Source organism: Rhynchophorus ferrugineus, unplaced genomic scaffold (assembly GCF_030347505.1).
Source record: "Rhynchophorus ferrugineus isolate W39M unplaced genomic scaffold, kcgeb_rfMv2 rfM11, whole genome shotgun sequence".
Taxonomy (NCBI): domain Eukaryota; kingdom Metazoa; phylum Arthropoda; class Insecta; order Coleoptera; family Curculionidae; genus Rhynchophorus; species Rhynchophorus ferrugineus.
Window position 1 is genome coordinate 3,994,506 of NW_027472590.1, and position 25,664 is coordinate 4,020,169.

The 25,664-nt window shown below is 33.8% G+C and overlaps 4 protein-coding genes across 5 annotated transcripts in view; all 4 read left to right on the forward strand.

The window, feature by feature from the left end:
• Positions 1-25,664, forward strand: part of beat-IIIc (beaten path IIIc) — a 446,098-nt gene that overhangs the window by 266,201 nt on the left and 154,233 nt on the right. The gene's annotated exons all lie outside the window — the stretch shown is intronic.
• LOC143205110 (defensin, isoforms B and C) lies at positions 174-1,316 on the forward strand. Its single transcript, XM_076418191.1, has 2 exons — positions 174-338; positions 1,088-1,316. The coding sequence occupies exons 1-2, from the start codon at positions 242-244 to the stop codon at positions 1,240-1,242; spliced, it is 252 nt and encodes an 83-aa protein (XP_076274306.1). The 5' UTR covers positions 174-241; the 3' UTR covers positions 1,243-1,316.
• On the forward strand, positions 13,948-14,449 carry LOC143205108 (defensin, isoforms B and C). The gene is made up of 2 exons (XM_076418189.1): positions 13,948-14,108; positions 14,232-14,449. The coding sequence occupies exons 1-2, from the start codon at positions 14,015-14,017 to the stop codon at positions 14,390-14,392; spliced, it is 255 nt and encodes an 84-aa protein (XP_076274304.1). The 5' UTR covers positions 13,948-14,014; the 3' UTR covers positions 14,393-14,449.
• LOC143205109 (defensin, isoforms B and C) lies at positions 17,586-18,143 on the forward strand. Its single transcript, XM_076418190.1, has 2 exons — positions 17,586-17,750; positions 17,924-18,143. The coding sequence occupies exons 1-2, from the start codon at positions 17,657-17,659 to the stop codon at positions 18,082-18,084; spliced, it is 255 nt and encodes an 84-aa protein (XP_076274305.1). The 5' UTR covers positions 17,586-17,656; the 3' UTR covers positions 18,085-18,143.

Consider the following 25,664-nt stretch of genomic DNA (forward strand, 5'->3'; position numbering starts at 1 on the left):
GTTCAATGGCTTTTGTACTGATTGTCTGCCTTATTATCATCCTCTTCTGTTGTTATGAACCGGTATTCCCGATAAGTAGTAATTCCCCTTTGCATTGTATCGTCGCTGAGTTACTCGGAATCCCCTGTAAGTGATTTGTTTAGCGAGATATATATATAGGCTCAGTGTGAACGTCGAGAGTATCACATACTTTTTAGAAGACACAGAGGACGCATTCCCAGTCACCAAATTAATCAATATCATGTTTAAATTTGTCGTAGTCGGTCTTTTGATTGCTTTGGCTGTTAGCAGTCATTGCGCGCCAATGGATGAAGATTTTCAAGACGATCTTGCTGAAGGTAAGTACATCCCTTATTATTATTAGGTTTATATGTTTTTTTTTAATTTTCTCTTTTTAATAAGACACTTATTGAGAAAAGTTGGTACACTATATAGTAATCAAAATATTTTCAATACTTTTCTGCAATTTTTTTGACAATATGGCACTATCCTGTTGAAAGAACACTTTTGGAAAGTGTTGCCGAGCTGCTAGTTGTTATTCTGGGTCTTTATTTGCAACACTACGTTTCTCAAAATGTTCAATTTACCTCTCTAAACTTCTGCAGTAACATTGTCATTGGGTTTTAGCAGCTCATAATATATTATCTTTTGCTGATGTGATAATATACACAGCAAAACTTTATAGCAATTAATATTTCGTTAATGTCAATGTGGATAGCTCTCCCGGGCTAACCCAAAATGTTGGATTCTAGTATTATATCCATTTTTCATCACCAGTATATACGCCACAGAAATACCTTCTTCTTCAGAAACATTTCGACATGTTGAATAATCCCTGCTTTTGAATCTTTCCCAATCACATGTACGTAATATATTTTTCTAATTTCTCAATATTGAACCATTTTGTTTCTAAACTATTCCTAGTTTCTGTAGTGTGAATAGTGTGAAACAGTCAGTTATAATTGTGCTTCGGTATACATCCCTAGCGAGTAATAAAAACTTTATATAGAACATACTTATACAATGTTTCTTGTTAATTTCTCTACTTAATCTATACACTAATTTGTGTAATTGATGCTACTTTCAGGTCCTGTTCGAGTGAAGAGAGCCACCTGCGATCTGCTCAGTTTCGAAGTGAAAGGATTCAAACTAAACGACTCTGCTTGTGCTGCTCACTGTCTTACACTTGGTAAAAAAGGAGGCCACTGTAACTCGAGCAAAGTGTGTGTTTGTCGAAACTAATACCTGCAAATTTATGTTCTGATGTTATTTTGTTGTTATTTCAGTTGTTTGGAAATAAAGTTGTATTAAAATTATGTCTATTGGTTTTTCTGTACTTATATTAATATATTTTGATACATCAGTCTTCTTGGTAGGTCTGTTAACCATCAGATATGAAGTATTATTAAAAAAAACTTTGAGTGAAATCCTCATGAAAGCAGATATCAGTAAAATAAAAAAAAGCTTTTATACACTCCATGATTTAATAGATAAAAATTGAAATATTCCAACTGAATATTTGATGTAATAAATCAATGACGACATTTTTTATGCCTTTGATTATACTTCTTAGCTTTTAAGGTTTGTTAGTAACGAATATCTATGATAGTAGTATGTATAATATAAATAATTCAAATAAGTCTCATATACTGCTAAAACTTATCCACAATTAATTGATTTAATCACAATAGCACATTAAACATAAATAATATTCACATAAATGACGGAAAATTAGTTCCAGGCATACTATATTGATAAAGTCGTGCGCAAATTTCATGTGGGGTTTGTCTTTATACTTTTTAGCTTTTAACGTTTCGTAATAACAGATATCTATGCTAGTATTGTGTATAATATATTTATATGGCAATATATTTTAAAATAATTCAAATAAGTCTCATTAACTACCAAAAAAACATCCACAATTAATTTATTTAATCACAATAACACAGTAAACATAACAATAATCGTATAAACGAATGAAAATGAGTTGCTAGGCATACTATATTGATAAAGTCGTGAGTGTATTTGATGTTGGGTTTCGGCACGATTATTATTACTCGATAATTTATCGATGTTTTAGTATTATAACATTTATTCTGTCATAAAATAACGTTTTATTATGTCATAAATGGTTTAAACACTAATTTATTCGGTCGTAAAACCAACGGTTAAGTTACAGGATTTTATTCAAATATAAATAAAAGTAAAAGAAATTTCATTATTCTTGTATCAAGTGGGCTTGGAGGGAAGAGGGTTGATGCAATAAAATCGGTTATTTATGACAACAACATAACCTTAATATTTTTATAGTTATGTCAGTGAACTGTGCTTTTGATTACTAGATTGTAGTTTTAGAATCAAAATTATATGGATATGCTCTAAATGAGGAGTTTTATTACAGATTATATTCACAACTATATACGTTTACTGATTTTCGTTTGTTTTGATCGATGCGCAATGGGTGGGTGGAGAAAAATTATAACCTTACATCATCGGAAGGGAGCAGTAAATAAGAAAACAGTAATATACAAAGGCTAGAATATATAGCGAATATCTCGAAATTAATTTCCATTGGGTTGGGGATGAAAGCAAAAGAGGCAGACTTCCAAAAGACATTTCAAAGGAAATAAAGGAAAATATTAAATATAAAAAGACTCATTAATTTGAATAGATTAAAGCCATCACAAAACTTACACATTGTTAGTACTTTTAGATTCAAATATGTACGTGAACATTGAAATTCAAATTAAAGAATTATTGTGTGTAATTATTCGAAAAAAAATCTATAGATATGTAAAACCTTTAGTTTTCTTTTTATAATTTAAATCTGCATAATATGACTTTTATTTTATCGCTATTTGAGAAACACGAGGTAGATTTGAATGACTTATTTTCAGTGAAACACCTTTTATGTTACTACTGTTTAACATGGGCGCTGAACCACGGTCCTCGGCATTAAGCCTACCGATTGGTGAATGACCAACTTAGAGGTCATTCCAGACCATATTCGATCTTACCCAACCTTGTGGACTGGGATCATTTTCTTTGTCGGATATTGCACTCTTGTTCTTATGGACATCACAACAATAAATTAACAACCGTGCCCCAGCAGGATCCAAACCCGCGACTATCGCAACAGTAGGAGAACCTTTCGTCGCCTTAACCATTGCCCCAACCGAGCTGGCAAGAATTTCATTTGTTAATCAGATAAATGGTGATATATTATGTGTTACTGTAAGTCCCTGGTACCTTAATTAGAATACTATTCATCTCCTGTTTATAAACAATAGTTATTCGTAACAGAAAACCAATAATTTATTATTAATTACCATTCTCAAGATACGATACTGAAGGGGATTCCTAGTAGGGGACCGTATCAGACGTGTGTTAAATGTCCGACTATAAATATTTATAAATAATTAATCATAACAAAATCGGGAACTGCGACCTCGATGATTTTGAATGTTGTCGACACTGAGGAGTTTTCGCGCAGTTATCAGAATTCGGTGATTTATCGATGTTTTCCCTTTAAATATTTATTTTTGTTACATAACAAGTATTTTGATTCCGATTTGTTTTAGCTGGAGAACTGGGTACCGGTATTTTGTAATTAAATAAACAATAAACGGCGGTTTGAGAATGTTGGATGCTTGAAAAATAATCTGCTACATTTTGTTACAGCAAATTTCAATATTCTATTTAGCGGTTGAAAATAATTGAAATATAACCTTCGATCGATGGTGTAGTTAGTAACGAATTGAATATAAAACGTAAATCTTATTATGCACCTTTGAGGTTCCATGGAAATTCTTGTGAATGGAGTTCTTCACACATATTTATTGCATAACTTACAGCACCATCTACCAATTCCTCTCTTTTCTCTATCATTAGCTTTAAGCAATCTTGAGCGGACTATATGTTTGTGAATTATTAACTTCATGCGGCACCGGTTACCAGAAAGCCAGGAAACAAACAATTTTAAATTCTCCTTTTACCAACTATGGACTTATCTGAACTGGGCCTACAGTTTAACGTCGGTTCCGAACCACGGTCCTCAGCATTAAGCCTACCGACTGGCGAGTGACCAACTTCAGAAATCATCCCAGAAGACATCCGGTTTTACTCAGCCTGGTTACTGGCGTGACTGGGATCATTTTCCTTGTCAGGTTTTACACTCTTGCCTAGAATATTCAAAAATGTTAAACAATCACAAACATTAATTTACGACCATGCCCCAGCAGGATTCGAGTCCGCGGCTATCGCAACAGTAGCAGGACCGTCCCATCGCCTTTACCACTGCGCCACCAAGCCGGCTTGTAAGAGGTAGGTCGAAATCAAACAGGTATGGTTGTTTACATGGTGTGAATGTTATTTATTGAAGTTATATAAAATATCGTGAAATACTAATAGATAAATGGGATGGCAGCGGTGTTACCTGAAGACGATGGTCAGTCATTGAATGATCGAAAGTACCCTTCAATAATCTCCCAAAAAACGTCTCGGGGCTGCCAGATATTCGTTATCGTGTACTAGTTGGCGCTGCTGGCACCCCGCCCGTGTTCAACATCTGGGATTATCTTTCTGTGTTTCTTGTAGACCGTTATTCCACGATATAAAATTCGACATGCCTCAAGATCGCTACAAGAGAAACAATTCATGGTTGTAAATAAAAATTAATCTCTTGCATATATAATAACTATAATTTCGATAGAATCTATTGTTAAAAACAGACAGTTAGTTATGCAATGGAAAATGTGGTTTCAAAAAATTAAAGGATTACTGTTTATGTTTATGTCTTAATTCAATGTGAATTTTGAGAGATTAAAAAATTGCGCACTTTTTTTTTCCATATATAGTCCTGAAATTTTACAATTTTTTTGCCATTTCAAGTTTTCTACTATAATTTCTCTACAAATACTCAGAAGTTGATGAAAATTACAGCAATTATAGAGGATTTTACGCTGATTCGAGTTTTCGTACAGTTTTTAGTTTTCCAGATATATAATGAAAAGTGTATATTCGTAAATTGAGAGGTTTTCAGTTTTTGTCACGTATCTTGAAAACTACAGGCTCTACGGCAATTTAACATGAATTTTCGTTTATTTTGTCCAAAAATACATATGTTTGGACGTTTCTATCTTTGTCTGAGTGAAAAAACATTTTTCAGCACTTTTTCTATATATATAGTTCAGAAATTTTGAGTTTTTTTTGCAATTTTCAAAATTTTTGTTCTCGTTCTTGTATAAGTAATCACAAGGTAATGAAAATTAAGAATTTTACGCTGAATCGAATGGTGCTTTAATCCATTTTAGTACAATCTCTAGCATTTAAGTTTCAGAAGTAAATAATCAAAAATGAGGGAATTTCGTTTACGTCACATAACTTGAAAACTATAAATCATAAGACAATTTAGCATGGATTTTCGTTTCTTTTGTCCCAAAATACATGTATTTTGAGAGTTTCTATCTTTATATTAGAGATACAAATATTTAGCATTTTTTCAATGTATATAGTCGTGATATTTAGCGATTTTTTTGTCATTTTTAATGTTTTTGCTGTGCGTCAAAATAATAAGAGCTTAATAAAAGTGGCGAGGATTATAAAGAATTTTACGCTGAATCGAATGATAATACAATATTTTTATTTGCATAACTTTTTATTTTTAAATACAATATATATATATATATATATATATAGGACGGTAAAGGGTAAAAAAAATAAACGGTAAATTTTTTTTTTAACAATTTTCAGTTTTATCGTTGCTGCTATTTTCGTTCAAATAATGACAGACTATTGAAAATTATAGGAGTTATAGAGAATTTTAGGTTGAATCGAGTGGTGGTATAATACATTTTTATAGTTTTTTAGTTTTAGAATGAACAATGTATTTTTAAAAAATAGGCTAATTTCCATTTACGTTACGTATTTTAAAAACTATGAAATCTAAATCAATTTAATATGCATTGTCGTTTGTTTCACCCCAAAATACATATATTTAGAGAGTTTTGTCTTTGAGAATAATAAATGTACCTTTTTGTTTCTAAATCATACAATGAATAGAATGTTTATGTCCCATATTTAGGAAAACTATTCATTCTAAAACAATTTAACTATTATTCCTATTCCCAAATACATATACTCTGAGAGTTTTATATTTACCTGAGGCTTTAAAACGTTTCGTCATTTTGACCACCATAAACTCGTTTTTAACAAACACAAAATGCTAGTTTTGATTTCGCAACTAGTGTTTACTTCTTAAAAACCTGGAGTACTTTTTTACGTATTTAATGTATGAAACATTATATTGTAGCGACCTTGAGGCATGTCGAATTTTACATCGTGGAATAACGGTCTACAAAATACCCAGAAATATAATCACAGATGTTGAACACGGGCGGGGTGCCAGCAGCGCCAACTAGAACCCGACAACGAATAGCTGGCGGCAACCCCGAGACGTTTATCTGGAATGTTATTGAAGGGTATTTCGATTATTCAGTGCTCAACTATCGTTTGGTTTAGACGTGCCACCATCGACTGTCCAAGCCTCGTCACTAGGTAACACCGCTGCCATCCGTTTTATTATTTGTATTTTTCACATTTCTTTATATTGCCAATAAATAACGATCACATAATGTAAACACCACTGTTTCATTTCGTTTTACCTCCATTCACCGAGCCACATCATTTACCTTAAAATATAATCGAAAGAACGAGATAAAGAGACAGACAAAAATAAATAATGACAGGTAAGTCACGATCAATCCTCAACGCCGTCCATCAACTTTACGCTATAACGCTAATAACGAGAACCGTCGCCGCATCGCAAAACTCTCCCGCCGGCGAATCCGTTTGATCGGGCTAATGAAAACTCTGCCGACGACCACGCCAAAGTCGCGAATCGAAACATAATTTTCATACAATATCTTGTTGATAAACATTCCGCGAAGCTCTAATATCACCTTATTAAGTCTTCCGAGATTGTAAATGAGAATTCCCGATAGCGGAGGTAATTCCCCGACGACCCCACGACCGCTTTTGTCTGCGAACGATCCATCGACGGCAGGCTTCCGCGTCGAAATCTTTGTTTATGTTTGGGGATATGCAGACGTGCGTTTGTTTATTCACCGGTTTGTTCGATAATTTCGGTCAAGTTATAAGAAAAACACGATTTTTTGGTTTGGTTTGGTTTTATTTTGTTAGCCGAGATATATCGATATTTCTTTCGAAATATATCGATATTCTTGCCCCTAAATATCGATATTTTTTAGCCGATATTTTTGAACTTTTTAAAATATTTACAGAATATGAATATTTTTGGGGAAAAAAATTGATATATATTATTTTTTTTTAAAATATCGATATATCTTTTGCAAAACATCGATATTTTTTGTAGTCGCAAAAAAACGATATTTTTTTCTCGATGTATCGATATTTTCCTTGGCGACCTCAGCACTACATTATACAGTATCGATTTTTTGAAAAAAAATATAGTTTTTTTGTTTTAAATAATTAATTGTTTTAAATAAGCCTTTGTAGGAATGTTCGTCGGGTCGGTCAGTCGGTCGAAATGTGTGGCTGCCGCTGCGATTATTTGTCAGAACACTCACTACTATTTTTGGAAGGAATTTGCACGAGAACTGAAAAACACTGGTTTAATAATCACTTGTTTATTTCGATATTGAGTGATACATGTGGTCGACGAGAGAATTGACAGGATATTAGGTTAGGTAGAGGAAGTACGGTAGCGCTGAGGAAGTGGTACTATTACAGGGGGATGGAGAAAAGAGAAGAGAGCGAGACGTCGTCGTGATGGTCTTTTATACCCTGGAACCGCATGGTACCAATCGACCGGCGTTGCCAACCTTTGAACTTGTTGATGAAAACGTGGAGGCCTAAAGGGTCGTGGCGATCGCCGCACCTTTAAAATTGGTAGTTAATTTTGAATGTTTAGTGTGTGTTCGAATGTGTTTAGTCGCGGGTTCGAATCCTGCTGGGGCATGGCCATACATTTCTGTATGTGATTGTTTAATATTTGTGATTGTCCTAGGTAAGTCATGCCAGTAACCAGGCTGGGTAAGACCGGATGTCTTCTGGGATGATTTCTAAAGCTGGTCACTCGCCAGTCGGTAGGCTTAATGCTGAGGGCTGTGTTTCGGAGCCCACATTAAACTTTAGGCCCAGTCTAGATAAACCCATAGTTGGTAAAAGGATACTTATATAAATAGAATGTCTCTATTTCTTCCTATATCGATATTTTTCTCGGCGGTCGAGACACCCTTAAAGTATAGAGTAACATATAACGGTCCTAGAAATGGACTTTTAAGGATTAGCAACAAATGGTGCTAATATTTGTTCGGTCCTATAAATGTTCGTTTATTTCATCGGAATGTGCGGCTCGTTTGTTTGTTCGAGCACTCACTACTAATTTTGTGTGGAAGGTAGTTGCACGGGAAAAGAAAATACTAATTGAATTAACTTGTTTATTACAATATTGAATACATGTTGTCCATGGGAGGATAGACAGGATATGAGGTTAGATTAGGATTATACGAAAGTGCCAAAGAAGTAATAATATGAAAAGGAAAGAGTGCAACCAGAAACCTTAAAGAAAATTCAGTACGTTAAAAATGTATAAATGTGTACCGAGTAAATTGCATTTGTGGCATGTTTGGTGAAGCACCTTTTCACAAAACCGGCAAAAACATAGTTGGAAACATTAATATGTTCGACATATGATATGTGACCTGTTTTAGCAACGCTTCACTCCTTATAAATATAACGAAAAAAAATTCGATTCGTGGACAGCATTAAAAATATGTCGTTCTCTCGAGATGGAATCCGTAAATTGTCTGAAAAATGAAAAAAAAGGCGGCTAATTTCATTCATTCTATTTTAAATTATGTTAAAAGTAAGGTCTCTTTCATTGCATATGGTTGAAAAATTTTAAATAATAACTGATATTCTACTAGTACATTGTGGGCGTAAACATAACACAATAGAGCTCATGTAAATGTGACTTACATTTGAATTAAATATTCAAAGTTCTAGTCGTGAAAGAGATAGAAAAAATCTAATACCCACACATCAGTTTGATTTTATGTGTACATATACAAGCATTATATGAACATTATATATACCCCTACATCATAGCCATGATATTAGCAAGGTGTCTCTCCACAACAGTGTTTTGGATCATGTTAAATAAGACTAATATAGACTAAGTAAGGGTCAATAGGTCTTTTTACATAGGTTCTCAGTTTAAAGTAACCTTAGAGATATATTGTAAGTTAGTCGGCAACTACTAGTAATAGTAGTTAATAATTGCTTAAAAAATTAATTTTCGTATCGTTGGTACTATAATACCATCAATTTATTTCCTCGGTAGTTATTCGCACGAAACCTGGCCCCGTAAAGTGACGTTTTTTTTTCTTCCTTTTCATATTCCCTTTCGTCGCCGGTTCGTGTTAAAAGAGCAACTGGCGACCTTCTCAGTTTCGCAATAAAAGGAGTAAAACTAAACGGGACCGGGGCCCACCACTCTTGGTAAACGGAGGAATAAAGTTTGCCCTCTCGCCGCCGACTCAAACGAAACTTTCGTCCATCCGACTCATTTCTCGGGCTCAGGTACTGCGCGATTGTAGGTTTTGCTTTTATTTCCGCTTTTTGATTATTTCCAACGGAATGTTTGATATTTCGCCAATTTCCTTTCGAATTTGTTTCGCGCCTTAGTAGAATCGGTGTCAATTAAAGTTAAATATGATTAATTAAAAGTCGTATTTCGAAATATATTTAAGGAAAATTGCCTTAGAATTGTTGTTCTGTGTCAAAACCAAATTTTATATTATGATAAGAAAATTATTAACTATCATAAAGTTTATTTACTGCCTGGAGACAGAGATAAGTTCCATTCGCAAAATTATTTATATTTTAGTTTCATATCCGACGCCGAGAAGTGACGAAAGAAATAAATTAAAACCACAGCAGCCCGGATATAGTTTTATTTATTTTGTCTCAAAGATCTTGATCGGTAAAACATCATTGGTCAGCTAGACATGAACAGAAACCGAGTTGAAGATATCTACTCTCTAAAAGAGAATTGGAGATAACTTAAACGGCAAGCTCCACTGAATAAAGTTTTAACGTTAAAACTAAAAGTTATTTCTGCAAAAATTGACTCTTCATAAAACCACAGATGCATATATATATATACCGATAAAAGTTAATTTAAATCAAAAACATTGCGATAATAATTTGCAAATATTTTTGTCTTGTTTTTTTTATCGCTTGTAAACTAAAGCGAAATGTATTAATAAGTAATCCTTGAAATTGCCAAACAGAAACTATATCACGTATTTCTTCGTAATATTCCTATGGTACAGGGAGGGATAAATATGTGAATGAACACAGTTTGTTTGTTTGTTTTAGTCGATCATTTGCGCTAATGAAACTGTTGAAAAGCCCCCGGACAACCATAGTAAAACACATTTTTTTGTCAAAATTAGTTTTTTTATTCAACATACTTCCCTTCAAGGGTGATGTACTGATTATAGCGACCCGCCAACTTTTCGATATCATTTTAGTTGCACGATTTGTCCTTTGCTTCCAAATAGGACGAATTCTTTTGAGATCTGAGAACAGGAAATAGTCGCTGGGGACCAGATCTGGAAAATACGGTGGATGAGGATGCAAATCGAAACCCAATTGACTTGTGACACAGGGTCTTGGCGAAGCAGCACTCCCCTTTTCTTCAAATGCGGCTGTTTTTCGGCGATTTCGTCCTTCAATCGGTCCAATAATGCTATGTAATAGTCGGTGTTGATGGTCCTTCTTTTTTTTTAGGTGGTCAATGAAAATTATTCCATGCGCATCCTAAAATACAGACCCCATAACCTTGCCAGCCGACTATTGAATTTTCTCACGCTTTGGAGCGGGTTCATCGTGTGCAGTCCACTCGGTGACTTCAAACACTGCTCCGAATCATCAACTCGCCGTTGTTTTTGGTCAAAAGTGAGCTCGCGCGGCACCCACTTTGCACAGAGCTTTCTCATAACCAAATACTCGTGAATGATATGATGTACACGTTCAGTTGATATTTTTAGAGTGTCTGCTATTTCGTTTAATTTCAATTTACTGTCATTAAAAATCATTTTCTGGATGTTTCCGTCGGTAGCAACTTCTTTTGGGCGTCCACTGCGTTCACCGTCTTCGGTGCTCATTTCACCACGTCTAAACGTAGCATACTAATCCTTGAGGGTTGATTTTCCTGGGGCAGTATCTGTAAATTCGGTATCTAGCCAAGTTTTTGCTTCAACTGTATTTTTTCCCTTCAAAAAAATAATATTTTATCAACACGCGAAATTCCTTTTTATCAATTTATTTTACAATAGCAAAAGTTGCTTCACTCAAAATGCTATAATTCATAAACTAATGATCCGACAGCTGTCAAATTTATACAAGCATCTTTTGAGGGTTAAGGCTAACTAAAAAACATAGGGATATAATTCTAGTAGTGCCATCTATGTGTGGGGCCGGGGAGTTTTCAATTGATTTTATTTTTTAACCTGATCAATACTTACTTCACCTAATTTTTGATAATTAAAATAAAATAATATGTTTGTACTTTTTAAATATTTGCTCTGGTATCTAATTGTCTGTTGTGTTGTCAAATATGAATGATAAATATATTTCCTTTATTTAATGCACTCTATTTAAAATATTATTTATGGAGCAATTACAATATTCTGTATTGATCGAAACATAGCACTTTTATTCCTATGTATGTTTTGAAAGCTCGTCTAAAATACATTAGTTGCCATAGATAGTGATCTATTTTGATGATTTTATTTGATTTGAACTTTAAATCGTGTGATATTTCTTGGGCTGTATCAAACGCTTTTTATATTATCGTTAATGTACAGTATTATATATAAAACTATTTGGTTGATCTTTAAGTTGGTTTAAACTGGGAGACCATCTAAAGCCTATATCCAGTTTACACAAAGAAGACTCTGAACTACATTAAATGAACAAGGAAGATAAAAAATAATCTTTTAATGAGTAATCTTGGCATTCCAACTGCAACTTCATATTAATTGTCGTTTTGTGTATCTTATCAGATCTGGATTGACTTGACTACATTATTTTTTGGCAACCAATTTAGCCGATTACCTGTAATAATATCGATTGCTTGCACGCACCGTAGCTAATGACATAGCGAAATACGGCCTGTCACGCATAGCACGGTATTAGTAGAACTCCAACTTCCGCTAACTAATTAATTTAATTGCTTCTGAAATAGTCTGATTGAAATTTAATAGTCCCGTTCTTTTTCCCCAATCTGGAAAATGATCGATATCCTCAATCAAATGGATACTTATTCTCCTAATAATTATTAGGGATATGAGTTGATTATTACAGTTTTACAGCGTTAGTAGTTACCAAAATCAAAATAATTACTTCTCAATCCAGATATATAGAACAAACCTGGATAATTACATCATATATAACTCAAGAACAGCTGGTTTCAATCATATATGAATAAGGTTTATACTTCACCCAAAAACCCACTGGTTTGAAAGCAAATATGCTCTGTGTAAAGGCAAACCGATGATTAATTGGGTTTTCAAACGTTTTTGGTAAATATGGAATCAAAAAAAAGTTCATTTAGCTTTTTCGCTATTATAGAAAACCGGCGCTGTAGTATTTTGGTAAAGCTTTCGCGGCATAAACGTTTGTATGTGGAGAATTAAATTTAATCAGTGCTGCGCGAGTTTTACTTTAATAAACGAAATCATAATTTGAAATATTAAATTATACTGGGACTGTGTTTCGGCCGTTTATTTTCAAATATGCTATTTATCATCAGCAATTTATCTGAAATGATTTTAAAATTGAAAAAAAGACGGAACGTCCTCTGGTTTTGTTTGGTAGAGTAGGTCATATCGATAAAAACAGGTGACAAGTGGAAGGAGCATTGTCAGAACAATAGGATAGAGTGTGTTAAACTTGTTTTTATGTTCTTTTTCATGAATTTTTCAAAACATTGCAGGAATTGGTCTGTTAGCAATATAGCTTGGCATTTCTGCTCTGTAATGACAGTTTTGCTTTCAATAATATTCCATAGCATATTAATAAGTATATTATTTGATAGTTTTACATAAGTTCAGCTTTTTCCACTTCCACTTTCGATTATATTTGATGGACTATGTCAACTATATAGAAATTACTAATTTAAAATAATAAATTCAGTTTTTTTATGATTTTCTGTTATTTTTTAGAATTTGTTGTCGTGAAATGCCTGTAGAACTGTCCATAGAGAGTGGTACAAAGAAAAATAGTAAATATTCGTCATTTCAAATTGCAATTCTATAGATTTAACATATTTGTTTTATATTGTTGTTGTTAACTTAACTTTTATATTTTATATGCATTTACTAGAAACCGATTTAATTAAAATATAATGCTATACTATTTTATGTAATAATAAAAACTGATAGATCATATACAGAAATTATTATACAGATGAGATGTGAAACTCAGAATAAGATTAAAAATGTGATATATATTTCTTAAAATTACTATTAGGTGTTTCTAAAGTTATTCAGAGGTGCGAAAGTACCGCCAATACATTTCTACACCGTGAACTACCTAGTACCAACCTCATAAGTCAATAAAATAAGACGCTGTTAATTGCCTTTGCGTTTTTTATCTTCCAAGAACATTAAATTTTTTACGATGTATGATAAAAATTCGTAATTTCTCGAATTCCTTGAATTATTGGCCACCTAGAGTCACGCTTATCTTTGTTTACTAATAATTAGCTTGATAAAAGAGTTTTCGGAAAGTGACCGGTACGCGACAAGTGGAATTAGTAATTCCCCCTTGCCGATCAATTGTTTGTGTTTACATTTGTTCTGATATGAGCCAGTATAAAAATAAAGAGCATTTAGTGACCGGTATGTATTCTCGTCTGAGTTTTTACTGCGTTTACATCGTTCAAATAAATCGATAGACAATGTTCAAGTTCGCACTCTTCGGATTGTTGGCTGTGTTCGTGATGACTGTCAGCAGCGCACCAGTTGAGGAACCAGAAGAAGAATTGACCCAAGGTCAGTATTAATGAAACTGTTTATATAATTTCGGACACCATTCGCAAATTAAGATATTATTGACTGACCGTTATCTGTAAATAAATTTTGTACGAGGAAAGATCAATACATTTTGCGATACAGTTTCAGAACATAGCCGTTTCAAGAGAGCCACCTGTGATTTGCTCAGTTTCGAAGCTTTTGGAATAAAATTGAACGATTCCGCTTGTGCCGCTCACTGTTTGAAGCTGGGTCGCAGAGGAGGACACTGTAACTCGAGAAAAGTCTGTATTTGCCGAAAGTAAACGTTATTGTTTTGTTAATTTATTGTAAATAAAGTGTAATTTTGTTATTAGTTAAAAGTATTTTATTTCTTCAATATTTTTTGAATATTGTGAATTCTTTTTGATTTACTCGAAACAAGCGGTAAGTTTAAGTGACAATACTTTATTATCAATATCAGTGTTCGTTAGTACCCCAATGGATGCAGATCTGTGTTCAGCCAGGGGATAGGTTGGTGAAGAACTAACTTCATATATCGAACTACCATTAAAATATGTATGGTGTTTCAGAGTTAGCGAAAATATATTGAATACATTGTATACATAATACATACATTTATTGCAACTATACATTTTGATAATGAAAGGTTGCCTATCGAAGCATCCGCTTTGAACTATGAGGTCGTGTTTTCTTTAGTTAACGACGTTTGCTTTAAAATTTGATTATATCTACAAATAGGAAACAGTATTTCACCTTTGCCATTCAGTTGCTCATATTCAACATGCATTTTTATGCATCTGATACGAGACCATATAAAAGTTGCTCTTTTCTTTGGAAAGTGATTTTACAAATTGTTTCATTCAATCCAATGGAGGTACCAATATTTCCTCGAAGACTGGCGGCCAATTCTTTTTGGTCAATTGATTTGCTAGGTCTATGCTATTCCATAAAAAGTCCCCATTCTGTAATTAATTGGAACGTTCTCTATCAGCTATAGCTAAATAGTTTTTTTTAATGTCGAAGCCAATAATTATACATTAGAACCAGATGATGCTTGCTTGAACTAATGAAGACAAGTATACAGTGTAGAAACGTCCATCAAAAGTAATAGAATTTTCGTTTGTGACTCGCTGGCGTTCAATATTGGATTTAAAGTTTTTGAATTTAATGTTTATAAAAATCTTTGTGCGCTACACTGTCTGTGGACATAATGGTGGTTAATATATATATATATATATATATATATATATATATATATATATATATATATATATATATATATATATATATATATATATATATATATATTAAAATAATCTTTATTAGATACGCTTAGTACAAGCTTAAGTTACAATTAATTTATTACTACTTTTCCTATGTACTTGGATTAGTTCACGAGCAAGACGAGTGCGAGAAAATACATCAATATGTATTCCTCAATTATAAAATTATAATATCTTGTAGTTATAGTTTACACTAAAGCTATAGACTTCATATAAATTCGTATGGTTTTGTTCGCTTCAATTTCCTGACATCCTGCGCGCTGTCCAGCAGTTGTATTGCTTCCACGTTAGTATGATTTAGTAATCTTCTTTCGTGTTTCAAGGCAAATCTGGGATAACTTCGCAAATCCATTTGATTTTCAGGTCATCATGCAATTCTTCGTTGGTTAGGTAGCGATAGGCATTGGTAATCAATCGAAGAACCTTGTTTTGACAGCGCTGTATGATCAGTTGATTTGAACTTTTAGTGCAACCCTATATCTGCAACCCCGTAGGTCCAAATTGGCTTTGTAATTGTATCACAGATCAATTAATTTGATTTTAGATCAAGTTAAGAGTATCTTACGACTAACCAGTTTTGTTTTATTAACCAGTTGTTTTATTTTGGTTCTAATGTGTTTTGTTTTTTGTCTAACGTGATGTTTCCAATTTAATCTACCGTCAAGAAGGATTACAAGGTATTTAGCTGATTCTGCTTGAGGAATCGGGCATCCATTGAGTGATATAATTAAGTTGTTATTATTTCGCCGCAATGCAAAATTAACGTGGACAGATTTGAAGCTATTAAGTTTAATTTTCCAATCTTTCGTCCATTTGTAGATTTTGTTGACTGCCACTTGCACTTTTTGTATTGCCCTAGGCAGAGAACATAGAAATATATGTTGTTATTTGTTCTAATAAGTAATTTCATTTTCATCTCATACGCTAAGTTTTTAGTTCGAATTTAAATAACCTCAGTCAAAAAATTAATAAAATATACAGATTGTTGATTTTGCTAAATAAAATGATAATAGTATATAATAATTAATACTTATTAATACTTCAGTTAAAATTAATACCTTATCCAAAAATATTAGATGCTTGCATATATTTTAATTTGCGATTTTTAATAAACATACTGGGTATATACAGATGCTAAATTGGGGAATGCTCAAAATTATATTTACAACATTCATTACTTTTATTGCTTGATGAAATAAATCTGATGGCGTAGCTCATCCAATAGTTTTAGTAACTTATGGCCATGTTTCTCCGCCATAAAATAATTGTGGGTTTTAATTTAAACGATTTAACAGTGCTGATTTTGATGGCAGTAATAAGGAACGACCAGGAGAACCAATAATGTTCGAATTCTCTGAAATGCAAAACTTATTAGACGAAAACCCAGGTTAAAGTCTCAAACAACCGTAAAAGAAACAACTGTTTCCAGACATTATAAAATTTTACATTATCTCATTGAATACTGTTCGCGAATTAAAACATTAATTAATCGTTATTTCAATTATAATTAAATATCGTTTGAATACTGTTTGTTGTTATAAAACCACTAATCTTCGAAGTAGGATCAATAAATTTACGATATAGCTTCAGAACATGATCATTGCAATTCAACAAAACATTGTGCTCACATGATAATATAGATTTTAGGTTCGTAATTCTAAATAGCAGAAAAAGGTTTTTGGTTCCGAATATAACAAAAAATATCGATAATTTCTAAGTCTAGTACTCTGAAGGAAACGAAAGATGTTTGGTCTGGATATTAAGATCAATATTAATACTTGGGTATATTAAAATAATATTCTGCCAAACAATATAAATATTTTTTCGAGAAACCTAATAGGAATTTATTACGCTCGTACTTACCAGTCTTAGATCCTTTTGAGTATTATTTAAACTAACTTAATAAACTGAACCACTTCGAGATATGTCTGGTATCTCAAGAAGGCTACTTAAGAACTGTATATTCGAGTTTGTATTACGTTTGTTACATCCACAAATATCAATATAATACAATAAAAATTAACTGCTCTGTAATCTGTTTTAATTTATTGGTGGGATAGTTGGATTTACTCGTAGTTTTACTTTGTTTGTTGATGTTTCTTTGAAATTTGATAACAGTATTTAAAAAGTGGAAACAGTGTTTCCCCTTTGCTATGCAACTGTTTATATTTACCATGCGTTTGTTCTGATATGAATTCGTATAAAAGTAAGTAACTGTAGCGATCTCCACACAGATCCATCTTAGCTGGCTTGCCTTTAAATCGTTCTTTTTAGTAAATAACTATGTTCAAGTTCGCATTTTTCGGATTGTTAGCCGTGTTGGTTCTGAGCGTCAACAGTGCTCCAGTGAGTGAATTTGAGGAGGAACTGATTCAAGGTTAGTATGAATATATAAATAATTTCCTTCTTCTTTTAATTCATAAATAGATATTATCATTATTACATAATGATGGTTGGATTTTAACCATGGTTATATAATAAATTGCCTTGTTCTATTAACGAGTCAAAACGCAATGATTTTCGAAATAAAGAGGTCAATTTGTGGTGTAGTTTCAGAACATGGCCGTGTCAAAAGAGCCACCTGTGACCTGCTGAGTTTTGAAGCTTTTGGAATAAAGCTGAACGATTCCGCTTGTGCTGCTCATTGTTTGCAGTTGGGCCGACGTGGAGGCCATTGTAACGACGAAAAAGTTTGTGTTTGCAGAAGATAAATTATATTATGACAATTATATTATATATATTAGATTGATATAATAAATAATATGTAATATATTGTTTTTAAAAACTTTCTATTATATATATATATATATATATATATATATATATATATATATATATATATATATACATATATTTGATGGATAGTTCTGCAGTTCATCTCAATTCTTAACAAAAATCGGGAGAGTAATCGAAATATTACCTATTGTTGCTAATAAAAACAGTCAAAAGTATTTTACTATTTATCATTCAGAATTTTAATCTTTTTACCCTATTCCATTAACAATCTTGAAAAATATCGTTCCAAAATGCTGCTATATTATATATACAATATATTGTTGTTTGAAAGCAAACTACCAAAAAAATCATAAAACTGTATATATTACATATAAATCTATGTAAGCATAAATTGGGTACATTTTTGTCAAGGTCGCGGTTAGGTCGATAGAGCCAGAACGTTAAAAATCAGTCGAATGAAATAATAGAACCAAAAATGGTAACTAAAAGTACACGACTGAAGCAGTTGATAGTAAATAGTAACAAAATCAGTCGGGTTAAAAATAGCAACTGAAAACAGTCGACTGAAACAGTCGCTGGTAAAAAGTAGTAAAATCAGTCGAACCAAAAATAGCGACTGAAACAGACGATAGTAAAAAGTAATCAGTTACTAAACAGTCGATGGTCGATTCATTCGATAGTTCCCAACACTACTTAAAACCTAATTAATAAACAGAATTAATTCAAAAGAGAGTTTTAAACAACTGTTTGTATCGTTCAAATTTATTTGAAAAAATAGTTATATATCCAAAAATAATTTAAATGTTGAAAAATGCTCTTACGGGCATATTCTTAAACGGTTGAACTAAGGGTACGGAACATTCCGGGTAAAACCGCGTCAGCTAATAAATAACTAATTCATATAGAGGCGTTTATGGGATGGTTATTCCGCATAAAACTAATGAATTTCAGCAGTAATATCACCTGTAGACCGACCGTTGCCTCGACAAAACCCAATTAGACCGCTAGACTCATAAAAGGTCCGACTGTATTTCACTTAATCTGATTTTAATATCATCGAGCTCTGCTTGTAAATTTAATGTTTGGTCCGCGCTGATATCCGCCGTAGTCTAGTTTTATTTACAGGGTCGAAGAAAATTTAGGGACCGGTCGGACACTTAGTGAGGCTCCGGGAACGATGGCCCGATAAGCCCTATAATATTAATGACTTTCCGAATTTTGTTAGCGTTTTCCGGTCAGGGTTGGCGGTCAGCAAGGGATGGTCGTTCCGCGCCCGTTTGCCCTTACTATCCCTCGGAATATGGATATGACCGTGAGAGTGTGGTCAGCGCTTTGCGAAGACGACTTCGAAACCACTTGCGGTAGTTTATGGGTTGGGATTGGAGAGATTGGCTATTAGTCGGCCCTTGTTCGGTTATTTGTTTAAGTTTATTTACGTTGAAATTCTGAAGGTATTAGTCAGCGGAATTACAATCAAACTTCGGGCTGGTATTGGGTTTAAAGTTGGGTTTCTGCTTAGGATCTAAAGAAATATCGCAAACCATATAATATGTTCACAATGAACTATTAAAATCTTATTTTAAACAAGAGGAAGCCTACTCCACAATAAAATAAGTTAAAATAGGTGTACCACAAGCAAGTGTATTGTAATTATTTACCCACTTCATACCTGTGATATACCACAAGAGGAAAACCTCACCTTAGTTACATTTGCTGATGATTCTTACTGTTGAAAATAATACGGAAAAAGCAACAGGCAAGTGGCAACATAAATAATTGGATCCAAACCTGGAAAACAAAAATTAACGACAGTAAACCTGTGCATGTGTATAAACCTATATCGACATACGGAATTCAAATATGTTAAGATACAACGGTGTATTTAACATCAGTCAGTCCCTGTTTTTATCTCTAATTTTATTCACCAACCCTGAAATCCAAGGATTAGAGAAAAAAAAACTTATTTAGAACGCCTAAAACGAAAAAAGCTGAAAAATTAATAACAAATAAAAGCGATTTAGGAAAGATTTTTTAAAAATAATTTTGTCGATCCACTAAGCGAAGAACTAATCATAAATAATTCAGAAGAAGATGAAAATGCGGAAATGAATATTATGGACATTAATACATTAATAGAAGTCAATCTTTTATTCCCTACTAACTCCCTATTAGTAGTTTATGAATAATACATAGGCAAATAGATTTAATGTAAAAGAAGTACTATTTTATTACACAAATTATCAGATTATACAACCAAACTCTGCTTTACGCTATGGTCTTTCATATTTTTTCCAACTTATTAATTTATTTTTATTGTTTTTTACAGACTATCTTACGATATGTCGCTACAGTGACCTAAAACTAAGTACTTATCTAGAAAGACCCATTGGCCTTTACTTAGTCTCTAATAAATTATAATTTAGTAGCACTTTTAGGTGTTACAAGATTACAACGTTTGGTTCTTTCGAGTCTGCGCCTTAGTTCAATGCCTGAATTTGTTTGTATATCTCTGATTTGGGAGATAAAAAATAACACATTGTAAAAGACGTTTGCAATTATTTCGTCATATTTCTTGTCAATTACTGAGCGGACGATGTTCGTGCAATCACAAAACCTAGGGCCTCGATAGTGTACACATTTTAACTCAAACGGTCCCCTTCAATACGGTCGCCTCTCCTTTCAAAGATAACGGTGTTATATTAATGACGGTCCCGTGTCATCCACACCCTTCGATTCGAAAACCGGACCTATACAAAATCCGAGCCGGTGGTCCGGCTCGTAAGGGATGGCCATTTTCCGTCCAATTAGATGGACTAAAGTGTCCTCAGAATACGAATACTGGATCGCTCAGCATTTACAATGTTCTCTTTAAATTAATAATGATGTAATAACGAGTTTATCACTTTAGGAATGTGGGTTACTTGATAAGACAGGCCGCAGGGAGAAGAAATATTGTTTAACTTTATTTTGATTATTGGAGACAAACGGTGCAAAGCAAGTGGGGATGGGATGTGATTGAAAATAACGACAGGAAAATTAGAAAAGAGAAAACTCTTCTGATGCCTACTAAATTTTTATGCAAAATGTTCTTCTTGTTTGGTGAAAAACATCATTACAGGCCATTGTTTACATAAAAGGTAAAAAATATGGAAAATTGTTAAATCAGTTTTGTTGGATAAGTGTTGACACCTGTGAAAGAATATTAGTATGTTTATAAGGTTTCTTTATATTGGCTGAATGATCACGATGCCAGTTCGCCACAATGCAGACAATAATATTTAAATTAAAATAAGTTAAAAATATTTAGGACATATAAAAAATTGATCAAAATTGGTCACTCACTGTTTAATTACTTGCTACGAAATATCATTCTTTTTTATAAAAATTCGGAGTAATTAATAACAATATTTCGAGTAAGTATTCGGCCTCCACTGTTTTCCAGTGACTTTGTAAATATTCCCACAACTGTGTGGAAGTCGAGCTGATCAATAGGCGGATCGGTACACCAAAATACGCTTATTAGCTACACAAATTTAAAATTCGGACTCCATTTACTGGAGTCTTTGTAATGCATAATGTATAACGTAATGCATGTAGCATAAATGTCTCTCGATGAAATAAGGAGTTTATCATTTTAAGAATGTGGGTTACTTGATAGGCATGGCCATCAGGAGAATGAATACCGTTCGATTAACTTTATTTTGGTTATTGGAGACAAGTGGAAAAAGAATGGGGGTATTTTTGAGGAGGATGACTGAAGCGGAAAGAGCGAAATAAAAAGGATTCAACCATTTAATTTTTTTCCACATTACTGTCAATTGAGCTATACAGGCGATAGACAAAATAATATGTTAGGAGTCTACTCAAGAAATGTACTGATTATTGTGTATTCAATTCCGTCAGTATATAATGAGATTTTCCTTCACCAACAAGTTTTAAAACCAGTGTGTACTTATGGTGTTCAATTCTTGGGTTGTAGCGTCCAAAACAATAGTAACATCCTACCAAGATTCCAAAACAAGGTACTGCAAAGTATTGTTGATGCGCCTTGTTATATTCGTAACCATAATCTTCATATGGACCTGAAGGTAAAGACCATCGATAACATTATCAAAGACTATGACCAAAGACATAAAGACTGACTCCATCTGTACATCAATGTTGAAGTTCTGCAGCTCCTAGATAATGATGGTTTAGTAAGTAAGTGTCATAAATGTTTAGCCCAAAGTGTAGCAACTGTAGCACATTATAATAAACACAAATAGCTTATTAGTATTAATTTGCTAGTTTGCTATAATAAATAATAAAAAATATGTTTTTTCTGCCACCTGTATATTCCTGCGCACCTTATAATTAAGTGTAATTACACTTACGTTACTTGCGTCAGCCTATAATGCGTTGGACTTCCGTGTACCGATAAAAATCATCAGGGGAAATATAGGGCTTTTAATCTCGGACAAAAAATCTTAAAAAATCTCATTATTTTAGGCGGTCCTTCGACGGTGAGGAAAATTATGTAATTAAAATTTCAATAGTCTTTTTTCCTCTCTCGTGTCCCTCTAGCCAGGCCGCCGCCAGTTTGATTTAGTTGGTGCACAGGACTGAGTGACGTAAAGGCGTACTCTAAAGAGAATGGTAATGATATGGCCACAAAGGGATTTTGTAATTTGCGAGACAGATTGTGAGGGACAGAGAGTGAGCAGGACGGGGAAGACGGATAGAGCGATCTTTAAAAAAATGTTTGTTCATCAACGTCTTTTTGATCATTTTTGTATCTTTTATATATACACTATCATTCAAAAGTTCGGACATTTAGCTATTAAATTTAAAAAAGTTATTACCCTCAACTCTTCGTAAAATTAAACTTTAGACTAACCCTTAGTTAATCAAAAGGACTCCTTTATTTTTAATTATTTCTTCACGAATTTGATCCATTCTTTTTATTTACATATATATTTTAAAGTCCCTTTTTACCCACTAGGAGTTTATCTGGACTGGCCCTACAATTTAACGTGGGCTCCGAACCACGATCCTCGGCATTAAGCCTACCGACTGGCGAGTGACCAACTTTAGAAGTCATCCCAGAACACATACGGTCTTACCCAGCCTGGTTACTGGCCTGACTAGGATCATTCTTCTTGTCGGATGTTGCACTCTTGTCTAGGACAATCACAAACAAAAATTTAGGACTGTGCCCCAGCAGGATTCGAACCCGCGACTATCGTAACAGTAGGAGGACCGTCCTGTTGCTTTTACCACTGCGCCACCAAGCCGGCGATCCATTATTTTTGTTAGCTTATTTAAATATTTAGATTCCGGTTCACTTTCCTATCAAGCTCATTCCTTACTATTGTTGGCCATTTCATTAGTTACAAATTATTTTCAGTTTTGCTCTAGAAGTCTCTGTCATCATTTTGGTGAATGTTTACAGTCATTCTCTTCTCGAAAAACAAAAATTTGGCCAAATAGATGGAATGAATCTAAGCTATAAAATGAGAAGGAAACATATTTAATATGGAAACATATATAATAGGGAACTAGGTATACTTTAGTACAGAATTATTCAGTTAGTTACATTCTTGAGACCTGTAAACGTAAAACTAAACTGAAAGTAGTTTCATTTTAAGAGAATTTTTAGAGGACGTGTCCTCTTTGACGATCTGAAAAGTAATATGAATAGATTCATTTTACCCACGACTGAATATTGACGTTTTCAGGTTACGGGGCGTTTTATGCCTTACGCAGTTTTAATAATATATATTTAGCTAGAGAAATAAACTGATACCGGTTTTATCTCAACAAGCCGACAAATTTTATCCGGCTGAGTTGATGCTTCCTCGCGAGCTCCCTTCCGAAACTTAATTTAATGGACCTTAAAATTTATTATTGCGCTAGCCGAAGGAAAATTGTCTAATTAAAATTTAACGTCTCGACGCCCGTCCGCTTCTAGTTTCTCCGAATCTACAGAAGGGGATTGTTTTTTAGACAAGAAACAGCAACAGCGGCACCAACAACTACTCCCATCTCCAATCGATAGAGGGGCATAGATATTTTTTTCGGTTACCTTGATTTCTCGGATATCTACATTTCAAAGTTCTGCGGTCCCGGTAAAACACAATGGATTCCTTTTATTTTTCCATCACAGGCGAAAAGCGGAATTATTTTCATCCAGAAAAAAATTTATGTTTCTCTTTGGTCGATTCCCCTTTCAGTTTTACATGATTTATGTTTTATCGGCGGTTGTTGTGGTGTAATAATTGATGGACTATAAATAGTTGTTTAGGGTACAGGTGCGGTTAGATAAAGACAATATCTTCGATGATTTATTTTAGTACAAAGGGATTATAATTATATGCGGAAGAAATATTAATTTTTGACGAGCCGATATTAAACATTAAACCCGATATTAAACACTAAACCAGATATTATACACTAAACAAGTTCACACTATATGAATATAAAAATAAAGAAATGCACGTGGCAGAGTTACCTTCAGATGTTAAGAACAGTGGCACGTCTGATCACTCTCAGAGTCGGGAACGGAAAGAACATCGAGGCGTCGCGTCATCCCCTAGCTTCACCACCCGAGGTTGCCACGTCGTACCCTCTGTCAGTACCACTTGTTGCCACCTCACCGTGGGTGCTAACTTCAGGTATGTGCAACGCCTCGAGTAGATCTGTGGGCTGCTGATAATTGCGGGAAAATTCGAAACATCTGACGGTCGCTACAGTACTCCCCCACCAGAATTTTACCGACAATGATTATACAGATTACATATACGAATACAAATATACAATTACCTACAAACGTACCCTAATACCTTACCTATATTACCTACGTAATACTGTATTAACCTAATAAAAATCTCGATACAAATAAAACAACATCTAACTTACATCTATCTATATCTACCGGATGAGCGATATATGTCACCTAATACAAAAGTAATATTAAAAGAATGACATCCTAGCGATAATTCTAATTGCGTAATCCTAATTTGTGATTAATAAAAAACAAACAAACAACAAAAAAAACTATTATCTGGACAAAAGGACCCTACACCCATAAACTGTACCATTAGACATTTCTACCTGGGTTGATTATGGATACCCCGCCTGATACCGATCGGGAAATCGAACCCGTCTTGCTGATCGTCTCAGTTGTGGAGGGGAATGGGGGTCTGGATTTTGTTGCGTCGCCACGATCACTATTCCGTCATCATCTAGATCGCTTTCTCGTGGTCTGAGGTTGTCGTTGATACAGTATGCTGGTTTCAATCTATCGATCGACACCGGGACTTGTTTTCCTCGCATTAAAAGTATGAAGACTTTTTCACTGCGAGAAATTACTTCGTACGGTCCATCGTAGGGCATTTGCAGTGGCGTTTTGGGGCTGTCGTGACGTACGAAGACGTGCGTAGCTGTGGCAAGGTCTTTGAAGACGAAAATCTTGTTGTCGCCGTGTCTTGTTCCTTCCACTGGTCGCAACAACTCGAATTGCCTTCGTAAATTGCGCACGAACTCGACGGAGTTGTCTACCTCCTTAGTGTTGGTT